Genomic DNA, 20,151 nt, shown 5'->3' with positions numbered 1-20,151 from the left:
TCTTCTCGTAATCAAATACAGCAATTAGAGATCTTTTACATGTTATACTTTTTTCTTCCCAGTTTATTTTTGTGATACCATATTGACAGGAGGAATCTTGACATCTAACGTGGCTGCTGTGAATTCTGACCTTGTGTTGTGAGAAGGTAATTATAGCTGTTTTCACAGCATCATGCCAGAAGTCTCTATTCATATTGCTTAATAAGTTCTCAGCATTTGGCTCTTGCAAACTTATAGCAGTAAATGTGAAGATTTGCTTCTACATTATCTTTACTTATATGCATTCTTCAGATAGCAATTTCCCAGCTTGGTCTGATACCCGACTCTCATTTTTCAGGCCAGAGAGATTTTATTTGGGAGGATTTCAGCTTTCAAGTGGAGAAGTCTGGCAGCCAGGGTGGCCGTAATGAGTGTTTTATCTTGGGTGAGAGGGTCTGAAATTCCACTCTCGGTTACACTTCTGCAGCTCCACTGGAGTCATGGGATCACAGGTACCTAACGGCCAGATCCTGTGCGGCAAATCTTAATTTGATTCCTTCAGGTTCCTTGCTGCATCTTTAACTCCTTCTTTAGCTTACATGGTTTTGTGGCAGCAAGCAAGGCTGAATAAAGTTTATCCTCAGGGTTGTGGGGCTTTGCCAGCACCTTCAAACAGCTGGGACCAAGTTTGTCTTTAATACAAAATGCTGCATAAGAAATTCTTTAGTTCCCAAACACTCCCATGAATGTAGACACTGTCCATGGCATGGGGCAGCCTTGTGGGTCGTCTCTCTGATACCTCATTCAAATGTTAGGGCAATGCAGTGAAGGTACTAAAATGTTTTGTATTGTTGCTGCTTTAACAGTGTCCCTTAGTCCAGGTCTTCAAAGTTATGCTACTGGATTGCAGGTGTATTTATATACTTAAGAGATGAAATCAGCCTAGGCAAGATCCAGTACTGTACAAAATAGTGTTTGGTTTCAAGAGTTTAAGTGTGATTCACATGCTGGGTGGTTTGCACTGTCTTCAGAATTTAAAGCTGTCTATCTTCCCCTTTGCAAAAAGTCTTAACAGTTTTCTGGGAAGTTTTTCTGCTGATTTTGGATGCAGGGAAAGTCAAAGGAGAGTGCTGGCTATCAGCCTTTTAGTAATCTTTGTTGTTCCTCAGTGCCTCAGAGGAGAATCCATGGTTGCCTTTCCTTGCAGTTTTTGTATGGCAATACTGTGAGAAAGCTGAAGTAGGTAGTGTGGTTGCACCCTGGTGAAGGTCAGTGTAACACTGGAGGTTTAGCACATTTTATTCTCTTTCAGTAGTGCTGTGCCGTGTTCTTATTTTGATCTTTGGAGTGAAAGTGGGTCCTCAGAACTGCAACACAATTTTCTTTTGATTGTTGTGGACCTGAGATAACTTTTTCATGTCTGATTGAGTGATAAACGATTATTTGCTCATAAAATTCCTCCTTAAAATTAGTACTCCTTAGTTTTGTTCTGGTGCAGATGTCCCAGCACAGTCTTTTCCATCAATCTTCAACTTTCTCTGTCTCTTCAGCATGACATTCTCGAGTATCTCCCATATAAGAAAGCTGGGGCTGTTCAGCCTGGAGAAGAGAAGGCTGCGTGGAGACCTCATAGCAGCCTTCCAGTATCTGAAGGGGGGCTGTAAGGATGCTGCGGATGGGCTCTTCATTAGGGACTGTAGTGACAGGACAGTGGGTAACAGGTTCAAACTTAAACAGGGGAAGTTTAGATTGGATATAAGGAAGAAGTTCTTTACTGTAAGGGTGGTGAGGCACTGGAGTGGGTTGTCCAGGAAAGTTGTGAATGCTCCATCCCTGGCGGTGTTCAAGGCCAGGTTGGACGAACCCTTGGGTGGCATGGTTTAGGGTGAGGTGTCCCTGCCCATGGCAGGGGGGTTGGAACTAGATAATCTTAAGGTCCTTTCCAACCCTAACTGTTCTATGATTCTATGATCAGCATGAAAGCCCTCATCTGCCTCTGTTGAACCAGCAGGCATCTCTGTTGGTGTCCCCGTGCCTGGCAGCGGTTGTGTAGAGATGGTCACCTCTGTTTCCTCCCAGCCTGTGGCTCCTTCCAGGCCCCTCGGGCTCACAGCATTCAGGGAGCTGGTAGGGACCACATAAGCAGTGAAGTGGATGGTGCAGAAGCTGCGCTTCACTGCTGTGAAGGTTTTTCAGAGCATGATTGGTGCAAAGGCTAGAAAAGCCTATCATTTTCTCCTTTTATGATCTTCACCACTCAGCTGTGTACTGTGAGACATAGCTTCTCATAAATCTTACCCTCAGTGCTTTGAAGTTTCCCCATATGACCACTCTACCCATGCCAAAACGCAATGAACCCCCAATGTTGTCTCATGAGCTGACTTAATATCTAAACATATAAGGAACCCATACAACCTATTCTTCGCAATTAGCCATGGGTAATAAGTCTTCCATTGGCTATTGGGCAGTACATATTGCATTTGAAAAGCACAGCAGTCGATGGTGATATTTACTTTCTCTCCTTTTAATGTTGTGCCCATTTTATGTCATGAATTCCTGAAAACAAGTATTAGTTTTGGATATTCAGAGTAAGAGGTATCACTGGCAAAATTCTCTTTGGGTCTGTTTTATACTCCCAGAGAACTATGGCTTCAGATCATTACAAGCTGTACTTATATAAAATACTTTTTCATCTAAGGATCACTGTGGACTCTGCAGAAATTACTAACAGCAAAGGAAGCCTCTGGGACACCTTTTTGATCAAGAGGGTGCTGTCCCCCTCACCAAAGGGATGGGCAGCTGGGGCACAGCATCTTCATCAGTTCCTGGTCACATAAAAGCAGTCAGTGGCAAGCCCAGCAGGGCTGGGCAATGGCCCAGGCAGCAACTCTTTGCCATCCCTGGGCTGCCCACAGCTGGAAACCTGGGTGAGATTCCCATGAAGGACATCTCTTTCCTGACACAGGCTCTCAGCAGAAGCCTGCGTGCTCACTGGCCCATTGTGTTTAACTCAGAGATTTATGGTGCATGTTAAAAGGGGTCCTTGCTTGTTTTTGTGGCAAAGCTCACTGCTAAATGCATGCAGGGATGGGGCCAGCACACCACAACCTTATAGCTGGGCACAAGTGATGCTGAATTGGACCTGAGGTTATGGCCCAGATAGCACAATTGTGTGACTGCTTGCTCCAGAAGATAGCTGAAACAGTAAAAACAGTTATATTTTTATATAACACAGTCAAAAGCTGAAGTCTGTTAAACTTTTAAATACTGCCATGTTTTTGAAGATTATATTCGTTACAGGTGATGAATTTGGAAATCTGATGTTTATATCAGATTCACAGAGGTCTGCCACTTGTACAGGTGGATTATTATGTGGAGTATGTGTCCTTCAGCTAATCTTCAACCTATGCTCACTTGTCAGGATGCAAAAAGCCTTTTCTAATGGGATTACTTTGGTGTATTTGTTGACAGTTTAGTTCTCAAATAGTGTAAATGGCCTGCAGCCTTCACATAAATCTGCTGTGCCTCTTCCTAAACCCAGGCAAGAGTTTTATCGCATTTCTCTCATCCTGATGTGCACAAACCAGCTACAGTTTAAAGTTGAAAGTGTCTTCAGTCTTGTATGAACCCTCCCTTGCCCACGCCCCGAGATGCTGCATATGGATGATCTCTGATTCAGCTGAACTGCTGCAAGTGCCTGGGGTTCGGATGCCTCTTCTGGAACCTCACATCTTATCCTCCTTGCCCATGGGAGTGCTTGCACTGATCAAAGTCCTTTGCTGTCATGTGGAAGCCTAGCTACAGACTTAATGTTGTGTTAGTTCTTTTTCATTAGCTTTAGAACAGGACTTCTGTTCTTACTGGGTGCTCCCGCAGTGGAGGTGTGATGGGTGCTTTGTAAAAGCAAGCAGCAGATCACAAACCAGCGTAATTGCTCATCCCCAGCTTCAGAACTTGCCTTAGTAATTCATCTCCAATATACTTATAAATTCAGCTCTTCCAAACAGTTCAGGGTCTGGGAAGTCCTCCTGACTGCAGCTTATCTTCTTTTGCTTCTCCTGAAGATGGCTGGGTGCCTGGCCTGTTCTTCTCTTCATTTAGCCACTCCCCACAAAGTTTCTCACTGGTGATTTTACACTTTCTCTCCCATTATTGATAATTTTAAGTAGCATGTAGCTAAAATTCAGTATCCAAAGAACTTGGGCAGTAACCTGTTTGAGGATGTTTCCATGTTTACGCTTTTACAAATGCTTGCATTTTTACACCTCCTTGCTATTAACACCAGTGATGTCTGTTAGATTATGTTACAATATGAAGAGACGGTAAATTCTTAATTGTGGTACGGTATGAAGTCAAGGAGCTTGCAGACATGAGGGGCCTGCAAGCACACGCTGTGATGTGTAGCACTGCAGCTGTTGAACCAGTGCTGCGTCAGCTCTTCTTAATGTAGGTGTTTAATATTGAGCCCAAATGGCCACGTATAATCAATCATAGGATAGTTTGGGTTGGAGGAGACCATTAAAGGCCGTCTAGCCCAACCACCCTGCCATGGCTAACATTGGCTTCAGTCTTTTTCCTTGAAGTCAAATACCGTTAAATACATGATGTGAAAATAACACGTTTGACCCTGAAGCTGTGCCAAGGAAAGCTCGTGTTTGCTGCCAGTCAGCTGGCTTTACGTGGGCAAGGCAAGCTGCTAACCTGGCATGGGTACCTGCCTGCTTCTGGCCCTGGCCTCTCCTCACGTCTTGGAAAGAAAATGTCCTGTTACTCACCATATCAGCTAGTGGTGTTCAAGGGGAGAGGGACGTGCTGAGCACCTCAAGTGTCTTGTTGGCATCCTGGTTAGCAACAGAAGTGCCTAAATTGAAGTTTCCCTTTGTTCTAGCATAGGTGAAATCTCCTTTGCTGTCTTTAGCCTGTTGTACCTCTATTTTTTCTTTAATAACCTTGCTCCATCAATTAAGCTCTTGACTTGTACTGCTGGCATTATACTGATGTATTTTCTGTTACCCCACCTAATGGGAGTCACAGTTCTCCCAGCCTTTTTGAAGAGCTTTGTTGTAATGCATTTGCTTATCTTCATTGCTGTAACTAAAAGAAAGTGGAAAGTGGAGCACAATTACACAAAGTGAATCTATTTGATATTATAATTTTCTAGGTACATGTAAAACCCCTCCCAGTGCCATAGCTGAATTCCCACACACTATCATAATTGTGAGCGTATATATGCATTGCAGAACACTGATCTGAGAGAACCTACATACAGTGAGCTTTGTTTCAATTTAAATATTTTAAATAGCAGTTTATTAAACAGTGGCCAACTTCTCTGTAGTTTACAATTATGATTTTATTAATTTAGGCAGGTTAAACCTTCTGTAACATATTAGTTGGGGTTTATTTTCTCATAGTTTAATGTCAGAAGTGTTAGCAGGGGTAAAATTTTAAGCCACACAAATGCATTCTAATGCACCCAAACATACATTTTCTGAGTGTCAAAATAGCCCATATATTAGACTACACATTAAATGTTTGGGGTTTTTTTTTTTTGCCCATGGTTAGGTGTCTTGGTTGTTTTTTTCTCAATGAAAACAAATCAGATAAGGAAGAAGGAGAAGAAAAAGGAGGAGAAAAAACCCAACAACTTGCCTTTAAGTTATTTGTGAGGAAGATAAAATCATGAGATTGTATTTATTTTTTCCACTATGCCTCATGTTCTGGAAAGCCCCTCACCTCAGCTGTGAATAATATTCACAGCAGATCAGAGCTGAAAGCTAAAACATGAAATTCCAGGGAGAATGGAAATAAATATTTCAGATCTTCCAAAACAATAAAGAAGTTCATCTTCCAAGGAGCAAGGTAACAGGGCTCCATTTCTCCTGGCTATAAATGCAACTGTGAAGCCCCGTTAGAATTCAGTAAGACTGAATATTTGGCTTCTGTATATTTTTATAATTCCCAAGTTAGACGTTTTTATTTTCATCAGTAGGTAAACAACAGGAAAGCAGCAGGAAGGGCAGTTGGGTGCAGAGGTGAGGGAATCAGGATGATGTCCTGTTAGGGAGGAAAAAGTATTAAGTAGTTTTCTTGTGTGTCTGTTCTTTGTGTTATCATGATTGGAAGCTTTGACAGTTGAGCACCAGACTGAGGCACTTGGCCTTGAACAACAAGATAATTACAGTTCTGCAATACAGTTGTGCAGGGCATGGTGGGAACCACAATTTCATTGTTGCTGCAAATGCTCTTTTGTTTAGAGCATCATGGTTCAGTGCCTGCATCCCAGCCGTCGCTGCTCTGGGGCAGGTTTTGTTCTGTACCCACCCTGAGCGGTGCCCCCGAATTGCAGCTTCCCAAGCAGTTCTCAGCCCAAATTTTCAGTTTCTCAAAATTGAAGTAAAGATACTTTACTTCAGGCTGTCTCTCAAATTCTCCACAGTGAAGCATATGACAGCCATTATACAAAATTTTCAAATGCTGTAATTAACCCCCCTACTTTAATGAGATAGAGCCATGCACATTCAAGGGGTCAATGCACTGATGTGCCTATTATAAGAAACGTTATTATGAAGATGAGTGCCTTATATTAATAATTAACACAATCTAGATGATACAATAAAGCATATTCATTCTAACAAAATGGTAATAAATGACTTTAAAATTAAACCATATTTTACAGACAAGCTAAATTTTAATCTCCTGAACTGCTGTAAGAAGAGTTAAGTACAAGCTGTGGAAGCTGGCGGGATTCATTTTTCATAAGTGTTTAAAAATACCATCCTAAAAAAGTAACTTTTGAATTTCTACCTATTGTGGAGATTTAAAAATACACTGGGTTTGAGAGTTTCTGTGCAAGATGAATGCCACATTACAAAGCCATTTTCAGGAGTCATTAAGAAATAAGGTCAGCTTCCCTGATTAAGTTGCTTTTTGTTTAAAATTTATGTCCCTGACCAGTGTATAAAATACTTCTGAGGCTACCAAAACCTAAGGTTATGGGGATTATTTCTTTAACCCAAATCATTTTAATTTTACAAGCCAAGGGGCATTTTTGATTTTTCAGAATTAGCCTTTAATGTGTAACAATGGAAATTTGATGAGCATCAGATTGGTTTTGCCAGTTCTATCCACTCTGTCAAGCAAAACCTCTGAGCTCTACAATCCAAAATACAGTCATACAGTGTTTCTAACTTGCTTTTAACACAATACTTCTCATACAAAATGAAAACAGAAAGCTGTAAAATCCTAGCTTCCTAAAATGTAATTCCAATAGCAGATTAAGCGTTTTTTTTCAGTTGTTTTATTAATATTTGATGGCTTCTCTTCAATTATTCTCACTAATTGGCCATTATGCTGCTTTCCACCAGAGCTTCTGGGACCACTTAGGACGTTAAGGGACATGATTTGGTTTGAGGTCTGCCTGTTTCTGAATGCCATCATTTTTACCATAGTGTTGGACTGTGCAGCAGTTGTGAGAGTGAGGTTTTCCTGTGAAAACCTCTGATTTATAGAAAACATGAAATGCAGGTTCTCACCAGTCTTCCTTTAATGGAGGTGTGCAGTTAGCTGCTTGTGCACTTAATCCCTGCTGGGGGCAAGGGCAGATGGTTTCTCCTGTGCTTTGTCTCTTGTGAACTGAAGCATCAAGTCTGTAACTGCTACATGGAGAAAATTAAACAGGATCGTACTGAAGTAAGGATTGGACTCTCCTAAAGAACACAGTGATGTTTGCCATTGAAAAGGAGACCCTGATCTCCTTTTCTGCATCTTCCTGAGCACTTTTCTATCTTCCTCTCTTTCCGAGGTCGGTTATTTGCAGATATGTTCCCTTTTTCAACTGCACTGAGGTGTAAACTTGATACAAAAATACAGTGCTAGACCTTTCCCATCGCTACCAGTATGGGAAGTGGGAGTTGCAGCCCTTTGGTACCCTCCTTTGTGGAAAGCAGCTTAGGGAAAGTGAGCAGGAAGGCTGGCAGTACCTAAAAGCATGTCTGATTTTCCAGCTCCCGAGTTCCTGTGACAAAAGAAGTTATTGCAGACACACCCCTGGCCTTGCTTACTTTCCTCATTCATGTAAATAGCTTAATGTGTTTTGAAAAGCCCAGTGGGAGGCCCAGTGGAACAGCGGCCTTGGGGAGTTAATGGTGCCAGTGGTGGCATCCAGTGCCCAATGAAAACTGCAACTTTGAGTGGTGGAATAGTCCTTTTTGTCATCTCAGCAGAGGCACACCGAGTCTGAGTGCCTTTTCCTTTCTCACTGCTGCCCACAGAAGGAAGTGAGAACAAGGCACAGCAGCTGGTTCCCAAGCAGAAGTCCTTGCAGGTGCGCAGGGATGTAAATATGGACAAGACTCCAAAGGCTGTCCCGAAGGCAGTGTGTCGTGCTCTGTCCTTCAGTTCACTCCATGTATCCCTCCTCAAGTAACACTACTGGAGATGAATCCAGGGGCATACAGAGTGAGAATACAAGATATAATATCAGATGTATATGCAGTAAAGGTAGGGTATGATCATTTATCTTAAGTGGAGGGAGGGATAGTCCTCTGTAAATGAGTATATTATGCAGAGCTGTGTTTTGTTCTTACACCTCCAGCTTTCTCATTGGTTTTAAGGTGGGATTTTTAGGAAGAGATTTATTCCAAGTAATTCATAATGCAGTTTTATCTTTGACATCTATGGTAATGTTTTCCCCCTGCTAAATACATCCAGAGATAAAGCTTAGGCTTTTGAAAGGCATTGCTTCATCACCATATCTTACCCCAAATCAGTGCAATTTGCATTATGATAAATTGTCTTACATACAAACCATAGAGCTCAATATAAACTGGGAATTTTGGTGCATTTCTTTTTTCTCTTGTGTAGATTTGTGCTGTGTATAGTCTTGGATGAGAGACAGAACCTAAAAAGATCTCTAGAGCTTCACCTTATAGGTTAAAGGCAGAGGTGTTGTGAGGGCACTGTCCATTATAACAAATGGTTCAATAATTTACAGGGTTTAGAGTTGTAAAATCAGCCAAGATTAAGACATTAAGAAATCACCTACTGGAGCTCACAGAACAGAAGTTGTTGGGTAGCTGTGGCAGGCTGCAGACATGGATGTTTTCTTTCCATTCTCCTCCAGCACGTCTAAAACATTCAGAACCAGTGCTTTTCCTCAGCACGGGGAGTGATCATGTCTGCTGCCATGGGAGCAGGCGGTGGGGAGAAGCCAGGCACGCTGTGTGCACCTCTGCCCACCTCCCTGAGCCGAGAGAGCAGTGCCCATTCTTCACTCAGGGACAGCTCTGCATGGGTTTGCCATTGAGCACACACCCCAGCTCTGCCAGACAACCTGCTGGGGATTCTTTGGGGTACTGGCACTAATCCGTGGGCTGTAAAATCCTGGTTTTCATCTTTTCTTTCCCAAACCTCAAGGTGGGCTTTGAAATGGAGTGTTTTCTTAAACTGAGAATGTTTCACTGTGGTGTCTGCCTCCTTGCTCATCAGAGCGCTGTATAGAAAGAAATCACAATGCTTGTGGTGAGCATTGGTAGCCCTTCTGGTGTTCACACCACTCCTGCTTCTGGACAGTGAAAAGTGAGCCGTCTGCTGTAGACAGAGTAGAAGCTTTAGTATCTGAGTATTTTTAATCCTCAGTAAATATATGGGGAAGAGAACGCAGCTACTAAAGACTCAGTCGTGACTTTTGTCTATGCTCTGTTCCTGCCAGCACTGGTGGAAGTTGCGTAGGAAAACAAGGTCCAATGACCATTCATACTGAGCCTATATCACCTTCAGAACATGCTCATAGTTTCTGAAATCCACAGATTAATTCATTTCTCCAACAGATGTGTCCCAAATATCACTAATCCTCCTCAGTATTGTTTCTTTTTTTTTTTCCCCCTAATTATTCCTTCTCATTTAAATGCAAAACCAAAAAAGCCCCAAATTCTAAATCATCCATCCATCCATTCACCCATCCCCCCATCCCTGCAGGGTGTGTTTTGTTTTGTTTTGTGGCCCGGGAAGGGGAGGAAGTGGGGAGAGGAAGAGCATCTTTGCTCAGGCTGGCACTGGGCATAGGATCTCGGGCCTCATTTTGGATGGATGAGGGGCCCAGTTACCATTTCAGTGGCTGCTCTGCGTGTGCGGTACATCAGTGGACACAGCCCAAAGCTGCTTGAGAGATGCAGACCTGAGCTTTCCGTGCTCTTGTTTTTGTACAATACAGTTTAGCTTGGTTGCTAGTGGTGAAGGATCAGGAGGTGGGATGGGGTCCTGGCCTCTCCTTTGCCTATCTGGCCAGGGGAGTTTTTCATCATTGTGGTCCTCCTCCTGGGTGCTTGCAGGACCACAAAGCAGCTGGGGTGCAGATGCTGTCCCCAAGGATCCCAGCGGGAAGAAGAGCTGGGAAGGGCTGAGTAGCATCTTCCTGTTGGGAGTGAGGATGGGACCTCCCTCAGAGCAGTTGGTTTCAGTTGAGGTTTTGGGGACTGGAATTTGACCACACAGAGCTTTCACTTGCCTTGCAGCCAGCACATGCCACCCACAGCTTCAGAGGCAAAAAAGAAGAAAGTAAAAAGCTTCCCATGTTCATTATGTTGGAGTATCTCATGATTGAAGATCTCATGACCTTTATTTAGCCCAGTCTCATGATTTTTGGAAATCTGGTTTGTGAGTTATCAGGAATGCCTGGGGGAACTTTGGGGAAGAAGGCACAGGAAAGGGAAAAGGGTGATGGTAAAGGAGAAGGTTGATATATATAGGCAAGAGAGCACTGGTAATTTTGCATCCTCTCTTCCCACCAGCTCAGAGTTTAGAACTTATTCCTACAGAAAAATTAAACCAGATCTTGAGATAAAACAGTGATATCCTGGGTAGCTGAGTATAGGATCATTTTCTGTCGCCACAGAGAGTTACTTGGCAAGATATAGAGAGATGAGATATAGATGATACAGATATAGGAATGGTTTTGCTGTTATTTTTCTTAGTGTTTTAATTTCAGGTTACTCTCTTGCAAATACATCTTGTTAAATCTGGAGCTGTTAGCAACTTAAATTATGAAGGACAGCTGTCATTACGAGTCAGCGGGATTTAGTCCTAAACAGTGTGATTTTGTGTGCTTATGTGTGTATTTACGTACTATTTTATTATATCCTGTTTCTCACAATATGTCTTTATAGCACAGAAAGCAGCAAAGGGAGCAGAAAGCAGAGAGGAGGAGGGGTACCCCAAAGTGGACCTTAAGCTGATGTTTCTCCCTGTAAGAGGGTTGAGGCTCTTTCTGATTCTCCCAGATCAGTCCCAGTTTTAAAAACATAAATGAAAAGGTAAAAGGAAAGACCAAGGTATGTTTTCAAATTTGAACTTTGACTAGCAGCACAGAGCCCTCAGAAAGTGGTGACCATCAGTGTCAGTGCTGAGTCTAATGAGTGCATCTGCATGGCCCCTTTGAAATGGCAGTAGGGATTTGGCCATTGATTTCTAAGGGACACAGATTTTACCTCTGTGCACCAGTGGCTTATAACTTTTGTTTGGCCCAGCTTCTCCTTCAGTCAGAATGACCTGGTTATTCTTTCTGGGGAACTCCTCTCAAAGTTCTGTCATAAAACCATTAGATTTGTGTTTGTGTGTTGCTTCACTGGTAAGAGGTGTTTACTGAGAGATAAGGCTGACTTCTCGCAGTAGGTTCTGAGGGCAGGCTCATGCACCGCAGAGCCACTGAAGTCATGAATTTCCCTTTCTGGGCAAAATCCAATATTCATTTTTATTATTTAACTTGAGCCTAAATTTCAGGCAAATCTTCCTGCACTGTATCTGTGCATAGTCACTGGAGAGAGGTGAGTATCTACTGAAGGTGTTGATCCAGTTCACTTGTGTAAAGCATGAGCCACTCACACAGGGTTAAAGCTGTGTTTCCATAACAGTTAGACTTAAGACCATTCCTTCATCCTTTCTTCTGGGTGTATGGTCCTGCCTTCTTCCCTTGCACCTGCTGTGCTATTCATCCTATCAACCCTGGGAGGGACCTAATCAGAAGATCGCTAACAGTCCAATAAAGAAATGAGTGGTGATTTGCTATCTTAGCTCCACAAATCAGTCAACTGCAGGATCACATGAATGCCAGCACAAGGGAGGGAGAAGAAAGTGCAACACATTCTGGGAATTAAGAAACTATGCTAACTCCTGCTCAGCCTAAACTATGGTGAAACCACCCCTACAGTAGGTGTGTTGGATCCCAACCTCTTTATCTCTTGTCCCAGTAGAGATTTCCATGCTGATTCTGGGGCTAATTTGTTTTTAACAACCTTCTTATTACTTAGTGCACTGATTGCTTTAGTGCTGGTTGTCATTTAAGGTTAGTAGCAGTTTAGTTACTAGAGGAAAAGGAGGATTGATTTTCCCATAATGTGCAAGATAGCAAATACAGTTTTAATGATAGTTGGTTCTTTATTAGAGCAAGGGGTCAGTGGGAATTCTTTGAAGAATGTAGTTGCCCTATTTCTTGTTGTTTCTCCTTTCCACTTTAAAGTACATTGTTATAGGCTGGCTGCTTAAATCAGCTCCTTAAAATGCTTGCTATTACAGTGAAGCAACCTCAAACATGGAGAAGATTAATATGTATCTAGAGCAAATGGCAGGATGGAGGATGGGAGAGAAGAATCTGTTCAAGTTAAACAATTACAGACACTGAGTGAAAAATTAACATGTCATGGGAAACCGGAAAAAAAGAAACAAGAACATCAGTGCAAGTCTGCTGCTTCATGTAAATATCTATTTTATGTAGCGTTTAAGTTGAAACATTTGGAGAATAGTACCAATTTTTGAGGACTAGTCTCTAAACAGGGATATTGTGGAAAACACATTGCAGAAAACTGAAGTGTAGAGTAATTCTGTATTTATTCCAATGCTGTCATACTGTTTCCAGCAAGCTTCCCAATGTTATATATTGTCTGTTGTTGTAAGGTCAAACAACTCACCAGCAAAACCACAGGCAAATTTCTGCCAAAGACTGGCTCATTGATGCACATCAATGTGCTGTTGGAAACTCATCATGTTTGGCTCACAAAGTGTTTCCAATAATAAGTTTATTTTTTTCATTTTTCATATATATTATTTTTATTTCTTTTCACTTTTTTTGTCACCATTTATTGTTTATTCATTAAACTCTTCCATTACTTTATTTGGAATAGGTCAGAGGAAGACCAGATCTAGCCAGGATTTTGCTTTGCCTGCTCTTGTTACATTGCACCTGATATCATGGTGTCCTCGCTACTTAAAGTTAATAAGAGAAATGTTATTATTAACATCCTTATAAAGTTAGTCCTTAAACTGAAGAAGAGTTGTATTAGAGACAGGATGGTTGTGAGTAGGAAGCAGTGTTGAAAGCAGCTATCATGTTGTGTGTTGGAACTGGATGATCTTACAGTCATTTCTAACCCTAACCATTCTATGATTCTATGATCTCAAGGGCTTTAAAACCAGGAAGCATCACATAAAGGGCTGGGTAAAAGCCACAGGACTGGTAGTTTTAAGAGTCATCAGTATTGATTGAGAGCCTGTAAGATCAGCTACTGTTCTGTAACAGTAAACCCTTTGCTGACTAGGGGCAGAAGGTTTTCAAAGCCCAGGAATCTGCCAGCAGATAACAGGCAGCTGTGGCCTGTGTTATCTGACAGTGCATGCTTAAGATTTAGCAGCTAGAAGGACTGAGGTTCACCTCTGCTGCTTGGATTTCACAGAGTTGTAATACGTAACTAGTTTTTTAAGTGATTCCTAAAATTATAGCCAGTGAAAAATCAAATCATAGTCACCAAGGAAATGCCACAGGGAGCGAAGGGAGTTTCACAGGCTGCGTGAAGGGGTGAGCCATGCCAGCATTGCCAGTGTCCAGCAGACCAACCCCAGGCTGTGTGTGACAGCTTATCACCCCAGCTCCTCCAGACCCCTCGCTGCCCAGCAGCTCTCCCTCCTGTACTATTTTTTTCCTCCTGGAAAACAAGTCATTCCCTCTGACAGCATGTCCCCACCTTCTGACATCCAGCTGCAAGCAGGCACACAGCGCTTTTCATCCCAAAGACTGGAGGATGCACGTCCCTTCCTTTTCAGTTCCTCAAGGAGCTCTTCCCTTAGGGCCTTCTGACTCCAGCTCCAGCCAGCAGCCAGCTTGTCCTTCAGCTCCCTGCAGGCTTCAGTTCAGACACTGAGGACACTTTTCAGGACATGCCTCAAGGCTCCTGCACGGCAGTGCTGTGGGCCCGTGATGTGTGCAGGATGAGGTGGCTGCCCTTGGAAGTGACAAACCCAAGTGCAACACAAAGGTTCTGTTGCCAATCCTGATCAAAGCAGCACTTCCAATACTTGCTCAGATGGCTACTCCATAAAGCTCAAAATGCCCTTTTCCTAAATAATTCCAGGCATTTTTGGAAAAAAGGATAATTAAGAAGTTATCAAGTTTCTTGGTAGACCTTTGTGCCTTGAAGCACAGTTGATGGAGCTACTGTAGAGATTTCAAAACCACTGTTTTAATGTATTTTTGTAAATATACATAAAATATGAAAATTTAACATCAAAGAATATGCTTCAAGTACAGTTCTCATTTACATTGCAGACTAAAGAGGATTCAGAATAATTTTAGTAACTGGGACATCAATGATGCTACAGCTGAATGAATATAGGACAAAGGATCTTATTCAGAGTTGAACCTCATTCTTCCAAATTACTTCTTTAAACATCATAATGAAAAGCAGTAATAAACATAATTCAATAGAGCTTTTCTGTAAGCTTTCTTTTCTCTTAAATAGTTTTATGTCTGTATAAGTATCTAAATATCACAGAATTGAAACAGAACCATCAGTGACTTCCAGCTTAGGCTTTTGTATTTTGCCTCCGTATTACCATGGCATTTCCACAGCATGCTACAGTGCCAGGAATCTCTCCCTTTAGTTCACTCCTTTGTTTCCCTGTGTATTCAAGCCTGGGTGTTATTTGCTTTTGCCAAATATATCATTCTGTTTTCAGAGAGCCTTCAAGATTACATTCCTGTCTGAGTTGAATGTTACTTCACAGAATATCCTACAACTTTTTTTAAAGCAACAAACCTGTACTTTGTCTTGCTAATAGGGATTATATGGAATATCATTCAAATGGAATGTTATTCCATTTTTTTGAGAGTTTTGGTACATGTCTGTTAAGGTATTGGCTATGCTTGTGCAGCAGATCATCAAGAAGTGCTTTCTGTAGCGTCCTCTTAGAGCATCTGATGTGTGTGTGTGCTTTTCCTGGCATATCCAGTACATTGAGGGAATTTTCTGTCTTTATTCATACAGTTTCTCCCAAAAGAAACACTCTCTAGAGCATTTTAAAGTATCAAGGAAGATGTATTCATGTAATCTTGCCTGATACAGCTGATAAAGTTCATCTTAATATGTTAAAGGGAGACTATAGGAGCATGAGTGCTGAATCAGAAAAGCTCTAAGGACAGGTTTGAAGTTTAACTGTCTGTATGGTTTATTACTTCCGAGGCTTGGGATTGCACTCCCTCTAGGATGACTGGAAAGATTTATTTCGTAATTTGTTAACTGAGAATTATTATTATAGAGAGATGTGTTCAGCTCCCCTAAGCTTTGTGTTGTACCCTTTCTAAATATACTGAAATATTCCTGTGTATTGTTTGCGAGGATATACCCACAAATGCATTCATTGGGAGGCAGTTGTATGATGGCTCTACCCATCAGGTGGAGCACAGAGCAGGGCCAGAGGTTCATCCTCCAGAGCTGAATCTGCCTAGGTGAGGCGTCATGCATTGGATGGCTCCATGATCATGGCAGTCTTGTATTTTGCCAGCATACATTTTGCCTGCCTGAAAGGCAATGTGATGCTGGTGCAAGAGCAGAAAGCCAGCGAACTGGAGAGCCAAAGCAGTGGGGCTGTCCACCTCACCTTGTCTCAGGGATTGCTACCCCTGGGGCAGTGGCTAAACCAGCTTCAAAACACCACAGTTTACAGCCTGGCATAGAAAAGAGGTGCAAATCCAGGTCTGCATGAGGCAGTAGTGCTGCCTGCAGCCGGCTTTGCCGTGGGAAACTGTGGGACAGTGACTGGATCAAACCTTGCTGCTTTAATTTGCCTTTGTTTGTGAGTCACTGCCCACACCTCCTGCTCCTTTTACTTTCCTCCAGGAACGCATTTGCACAGCTTTAACTGTGCTTGAATTAATGCAATTGTAGAATCTGGTAGCGAATAGCCATGCAAATACTGAACTGTTGGAAATGTATTCCTTCAGCAGGCTGTGTCGAGTAGTTTTGCTCCACGTTTATTTGTCAGACATTGTTACTGGGCAAAATCCAACTGTATATGCCATCCTCACTTTCTCTGAACAGTTTTATGTGTGGGATCTGAACACGCTTTATACCTGAGGAAGACAAAACATAAATGTTAACAAATTAACTCACATAGAGGGTTTAGCTTTCTGTGCAATGATTAATTCAGCAGCTGCTTGTGTCCCAGCTGCAGCAGATTTTTTAAGGTGAGCATCCTCTATACATTACTTAATTGTGATTCACTCTCAGATTTGGGGCAAACACAGGAAAAGTTACAGTGTACATACTAAGCAAGGCACCTCAGTCTTTGGTATTGCATTTAACACATCTTAACACAGACTTGGAAGTTGAATAAAGGTGAAACATTTGGGGGGAAAACAGCCTCAGCAAGCAGCATGCAGAATCTGTAACTTCTATGGAATTACTGTGCCTGTCTCTAAAGGGTTCATAAAATGGCTGTCACTGCAGGATGCAAGCATGGGAAAAAGTGGAAGTAATCCATATGTCGTCTGCATCCTGCTCCTTCTTTCTATGAACACTTTGAGAGCATTGTCATGAGCTCAGCCATGCTGTGCTGCCTCCATGGGCAGCAAAGCACAGTTCCACTCAAGACGAAGTGCAAACATTTCCCTGTTTATCTGCTTACACAATTTCCAACCCATAGTGAAATGCCAGAACAATTTACACACACATATTGCTTGAGACGGAGCATGCAAGGTTTTAACTGGTGTTGCTACCTCCTCCCATATAGATCTGTCACCAGCTTTATCACTCAGTCTGGTAGCAGCCAAGGAATCTGAAAACCAGGACAGTGTTGTTGGATATTTGCAAGAGGATTGCTCAGCAAATAATATCCCGCACCCCCGTGAAAATTCAGACTTGAAAGATGCTGCAGCACCCTTAACGCCTGCAGTTACAGCCTCAAGCCTCAGTTGCGGAAGGGGCTAGGTGCAGAAGTTTGGAAGCAGCTTACCCTTCAGCAGAAACACTTGGGTATCTGAGTGTCACAAGTTGCTGCTGTCACCTTCCCTGACGTCTGCTTGTCCCCTTGCAGGAGAGTACTGCGAGGTGAATGCACGCTCTGGTCGCTGTGCTCCGGGGGTGTGTAAGAATGGAGGAACCTGCGTGAACCTGCTGATCGGGGGCTTCAAGTGCGAGTGCCCCCCAGGCGAATACGAGCGGCCATACTGCGAGATGACCACCCGGAGCTTCCCTCCGCAGTCCTTCATCACCTTCAAGGGGCTGCGACAGCGCTTCCACTTCACCGTCTCCCTCATGTAAGTCCCAGTGGGGAAGGGCTTTGTGCCTGGTGGCTTCTCCATCTGAGCCTGGGGAGTGTTTGTTAAGTATTGTCACATATTACCCACAATTTCTTGGGGGATTTCTGATGGTGATTCCTGCAAATGGGGCACAGTTGATTTTGTGCCCTGCTGAGGATGCTTCCGACTCCTGACCTTCCTTTGCTGCAACACAGGGTAATGGCTCTGGGAGAGGAGCACCAGGACCTCCCTGGCCATCCCTCAGTAGCCCTCAGCTGAAGAGGCATGAGGGTAGGTGGTAGGATTGCCACTTTTTATAGTTGAGCCTCCAGCCTTGGAGGCCAGCTGCAGAGCCAACCCATTTGTGATGCTTGTTTTAGAGAGCCCTTCCACTCTCCGCTTCCCAGCCTGTGAGAGGACCTGGTCTCATCAGGCCACTGCTGAGCACAGGTTGGTCGTCCTCAGATCCTTGCTCTCCATTGGCTTGGGACAACCCCAACAGTCTCAGCTCCTCCCCTCACTCTCCCTGGCCTTCACACCAAGCTCCTGCTTCTGGTCCTATCCCAACTGCAGGCACGACCACCTCATCCCCATCCCATTTGCCTCAACATCCCCATGTTGGACAGTCTCCTTCTGAGCTGGCTGTCACTTTTCTATGGGGGCACTCAGGCAGGCAAGGGCAGCGATGATGGCAGCCACACTGCATCGACCAGGGCTCTCCTCCCCTGGCTCACACATCCCAGAGGAGAAGACTTCTGGGGTCAGGAGCAGGCCTTGCTTGCTGTGGAGCCAGAGCTGCAGCTGCACACACACCTCTTCTCTGGAGAGGGGGTGGGTTTTCAGCTTTCCCGTGGTTTAGCCCATCGGGATTGACCTTTGATTCTCCCTCACCATTGACTGTGAGTAAATAACACAAAATGTGTTAAACCCCAAAGGGCGAGGCCCGGGATTTGTTTATAGGGACAACAACAGGGGCAAGGACAGACCTGTTAGTGTGTCTGCCCAGAGAAAGTGCTCAGGGAAAACACCTCCAGGCATGTGTCTCACCCAGCACCAGTTACCTGGTGGTTTACATTGTCAGGAGCCAGGCAGCTTCTCCCCAGTTATCTTTCATTTGCCTTAATCTGAAATTCCATGGAATCTTGGCATTTTGGTTAAATCAGAAAGCACAGACACAGTTTGCACATGATCTGAGGTAAGGAGTTGCGCCTGTGTAGGTTGGTTTGGAGCATCGGATCTAAGCGCACAGGAGAGCTGAGGAGTGAAAGGCTTTGTCAGACCTACAGTGAGTACAAACAAAGGAGCAGTCTGGGCTGGCTGCCAGCATGAATTACCTGCTCTGCTCCTGGCTTGTCCTCTCAGCCACGGCGTGTCATTTTTCAGGCTTTCAGGAAGTAATCCTTGACGTAGAGGGTGCTTCAGGCTGAAACGACTCAAGTGATCTGTGTAGGGGTTATTGAGAAACAGCAAACTGCTGTACAAGGCAGTGGTTTCTTCACTCTCCTTAAAACCAGGATGGCATATTTAGTCATGAGCTAAACACTCAGTGTGAGTATAAGAAGTCTGGAGCATCATGGGTGGCATGGTTTAGTGTGAGGTGTCCCTCCCCGTGGCAGGGGGGTTGGAACTTGATGATCTTAAGGTCCTTTCCAACCCTAACTATTCTATGATTGTAGGATAATGGGATTCAGCCAAGATGGTCTGGAATAACGACACGTTTAGCTTTCCATACCTGAAGTTCATTTTTATCTACACTTACTGTTTCTTTGGCTTTTATTATCCTTCAATGCAGGTGGAAAACATTATGTGAGGATAAAGAGGAACTAGCAGTTTGACTAGATGGTGCTTTGCCATTGCATGTATTGTGATTTGGGAACATTTGTAAAATGCTAGCGTCTAGATAACCTTAGCCTCAAGTGAATCCTGCAAAGAGCAGAATGTTTACGTTGTTCAGTGTCCTAACTAGTTATTTGTTTTCTTAGAAGTATTTAGGTTACTGACCAGGCATGTCTTTCTGCTTCCAACAGTGTACATCTTCCTTGCTTACTTCCAGCACTTGCTACTCCTTCACTTTAAGAGACGCTGTCAGTTGAGAGGTTTTCTCAATATTTCTTCAAAATTCTCATAGAAAGTGTATTTTGTTTCCTACGTCCTGAGATTAAAAATATCCCTCCTATTAAAAACCAGTATTTTTTTTTCCCAGCTGGTGGTAACCAGGCCAGTTCAGAAGCAGTAGTGCTTTAGCTGTTAATATGATACAAAAGATGCTTTTGACTAGTGACAGACAATGGAACTGAGCACACACAGAGTAAAGAAATGTAAAAAATGGCTTAATAGTTTAATAATTAAAATTATGGTAGAGAATTGTAACCATGTCAGAAAATGCAGTCAAACAGAATTAAGGTTCCTGTTGCTGCTAATAAAAGTTTCTGCCCACTAAAGAAGCATTCCTAATGTTATTCTCATTTCTTTTGCTCATATGTATTCTGGATAGATCTGATCAAAACGTTTTGATGAAGCAGTTATCCATGGAAAGATACTGTCTTGGGAAATGCAGGAACTGTATTTCTTTGGATGATGTTTGATGGTGAAAGGTATAAACAAAATCAGTG

At 43.1% G+C, this 20,151-nt stretch overlaps 1 protein-coding gene across 7 annotated transcripts in view; it reads left to right on the top strand.

Moving 5' to 3' along the window:
- CELSR1 (cadherin EGF LAG seven-pass G-type receptor 1) overlaps positions 1 to 20,151 on the top strand; it is a 164,860-nt gene that overhangs the window by 71,875 nt on the left and 72,834 nt on the right. For all 7 annotated transcript variants that reach the window (XM_062638350.1, XM_062638346.1, XM_062638343.1 and 4 more), the window contains exon 3: positions 17,335 to 17,557. In XM_062638350.1, the coding sequence (XP_062494334.1) occupies positions 17,335 to 17,557 (223 nt within the window). The remainder of the gene's footprint in view (positions 1 to 17,334; positions 17,558 to 20,151) is intronic.

Source organism: Pezoporus occidentalis, unplaced genomic scaffold (genome assembly GCF_034315485.1).
Source record: "Pezoporus occidentalis ecotype Australia unplaced genomic scaffold, CSIRO_AGI_Poc_V1 ctg56, whole genome shotgun sequence".
NCBI lineage: Eukaryota > Metazoa > Chordata > Aves > Psittaciformes > Psittacidae > Pezoporus > Pezoporus occidentalis.
This window is presented reverse-complemented; position numbering and strand designations above follow the sequence as displayed.